This window comes from Otolemur garnettii, unplaced genomic scaffold (genome assembly GCF_000181295.1).
Source record: "Otolemur garnettii isolate 467f Iridium unplaced genomic scaffold, OtoGar3 scaffold00163, whole genome shotgun sequence".
Lineage (NCBI taxonomy): Eukaryota > Metazoa > Chordata > Mammalia > Primates > Galagidae > Otolemur > Otolemur garnettii.
Window position 1 is genome coordinate 1,271,634 of NW_003852558.1, and position 2,736 is coordinate 1,274,369.

The window sequence follows — 2,736 nt, forward strand, 5'->3', positions numbered from 1 at the left end:
AAAATGCATGTATGTAATATTAAGTAAAAGGGGAGCAGGATAAACAATTTTAAGTACACTAAAATACTTCTGTTTCTCTTCAGATGGTATAAATCTTTCACCTTTTAAGTACACTAAAATCACAACTAAAGTAAAATCCATTTTTAAAAAAAGGATAGGAGAGAAAACCCAACAATGAATGTGGATGCGTTTGGATGAGTAGATTATCAAATAATTGTTTTTCTTTTTTCCTCCAAATTTCTGCAAAATTCCTATTTATTTTCATAATTTAAATAAATTATCTACCTTTTTTTTTTTTAATTGAGACAGAGTCTTCCTATGTCACCCTCACCATCACAGCTCACAGCAACCTCCAACTCTCGGGCTTAAGCGATTCTCTTGCCTTAGCCTCCCAAGTAGCTGGGACTACAGGAGCCCACCACAACGCCTGGCTTTTTTTTTAGTTGTCATTGTTTGGCAGGCCAGGGCCAGGTTCAAACCCACCTAGCCACTGAGCTACAGCTGCCGAGTCATCTACATATTTTTAATATGTCCTAGTTTTCTATTTATATTATCAGAATGTATTCCAGGCATACCTAACAAGACCACTAATACCAGCTGGAAAACTCAGGAAATAATATTCTGCAACTCTCATCTTGTGTGCTATGTGTAACTGGATGACTTGATAGTTCATTATGGCAGGAAGATAATATGAAAATAAAAATCTTCCCCTAAAGAAAGTTGTAACTCAAAATGCACTTCATATATTTTGGGCTGGTGAAAAGTGAATAAGTACTAGACAGTCCATAAATATCTAAAGAATAAATGATTAAACCAAAGCAGAAACTGAATAGAATATGAGACTATCTCACTAACCTATAAATCCCTTTGGATTAAAGGGTTTTCTTTTAATGGTATGTTAGTAAGTCTGATTTATAGTAGGAAAAAAATGTATAATGTATAATAATGTTTTTAAACATCAGTATTCAAAGTCAGGGAAGTTTTTGCGTCCGAAAACATCCATTCCTGACAGTCAACTCAGTTAGTTAAGCTGACACCGCATTCAGACTCTTCCCTCACACTTTAGTCAGATATGAAGCACAGGGGTCTATACTCAGGATACAGAAAGCTGCTAATATTCCTAACATTTAATTTTTTTTAATTTTTTTATTTTTTAGAGACAGAGTCTCACTTTGTCACCCTCGGTAGAGTGCTGTGGCATCACAGCTCACAGCAACCTCCAGATCTTGGGCTTAGGGGATTCTATTCCCTCAGCCTCCTAAGTAGCAGAGACTATAGGTGCCCGCCACAATGCCTGGCTATCTTTTTGCAGTTTGGCCGGGGCTGGGTTCGAACCTGCCACCCTCAGTATTTGGGGCCGGCGCCCTACTTACTGAGCCACAGGCACCACCCAACAGTTAATTTTTGTATTGCTAAAAATTCCAATGCTTTTATGGGCATAATCTAGGCTAAGGCAACCAAGAGTTTTAAAAGGGAGTCCTTAAATCCTTTCTGGCAATGTCACTTTAAAACAGAGAAAAGTGTCTACTTGCCAAACTTAGATTAAAGAAATTAAATCCTTTTGAAAAAAATCAGTAAGCGAAAAAGATTTCTGACTTACATTCACTAAGTCAGCAGCATTACTACAAATAAATACCCAACAAGAGGGGGTTGAATAGCGATGGCCTACCTGACCCCAGGCACCTCAGCGTCAGCATGCAGCAGTCTTTTATGAACATCTAGTGGAATGGAACTTAAATTTTTGTGGCAACTTCGCAGTCCTGGGAAATATGGCTTTTTGACACATTCTTTGACCTCTTCTAGACCAAATGCTGTGGTGTATTCTAATTTAAAATATTATCACAGTCATCTTGATTAAATATATACTTCTACTACATATTAAAATGCATAAAAAATAAACAAAAATTGGCTGTTAGGTAAAGAAAATTAAGAAACTACAGAGCTGGGCACAGTGGCTCATTCCTGTAATCCTAGCACTCTGGGAAGCTGAAGCAAACAGATGGCCTGAACTCATAGGTTCGAGACCAGCCTGAGCCAGAGCAAGACTTCATCTCTAAAAACAGCTGGGTGTTATGGTGGGCGCCTGCCGTCCCAGCTGGGGAACCACTTGATCTCAAGAGTAGTAAGAGGTTGCTGTGAGCTGTGATGCCATAGCACTCTACCAAGGGCAATAAAGTGAGACTCTGTCTCAAAAAAAGAGAGAAGAAAGAAGGAAGGAAGAAAATTAAGCAACTATAATTTATCTAGCATCTTTCCCAGGAGAATTTTTCAATTCCTACCATAGGGACTATAAGAATCACTAGATTGGTTACTTATTGAGAGTTAAAATAAGAAAAATAACAACTTCACAGACCTTCCACAGTCCTGTCATCTACCATCATCACTTTATTTAACGAGAATTCCCAGAATACTAGTTACATTCATATTGAAATAAGAGGCATTTGGGGCCCAGCCCAGTGGCTCATGCCTGTAATCCCAACATTCTGGGAGGCCAAGGCAGGCAGATTGCTTGACTTCAGGAGTTTGAAACCATCCTGAGCAAGAGTAAGACTGTCTCTAATAATAGCAGGGCATGGCTTGGCACCTGTGGCTCAAGTGGCTAAGGCACCAGCCACATATACCTAAGGTGGTGGGTTTAAACCCAGCCTGGGCCCACCAAACAACAATGACGGCTGCAACCAAAAAATAGCCAGGCGTTGTGGTGGGCACCTGTAGTCCCAGCTACTTGGGAGGCTG

The 2,736-nt window shown here is 39.6% G+C and overlaps 1 protein-coding gene across 1 annotated transcript in view; it reads right to left on the reverse strand.

The window, feature by feature from the left end:
• CUNH8orf89 (chromosome unknown C8orf89 homolog) overlaps window positions 1-2,736 on the reverse strand; it is a 17,932-nt gene that overhangs the window by 10,639 nt on the left and 4,557 nt on the right. The window contains exon 2 of the mRNA XM_012811546.1: window positions 1,670-1,823. Within this exon, the coding sequence (XP_012667000.1) occupies window positions 1,670-1,823 (154 nt within the window). The remainder of the gene's footprint in view (window positions 1-1,669; window positions 1,824-2,736) is intronic.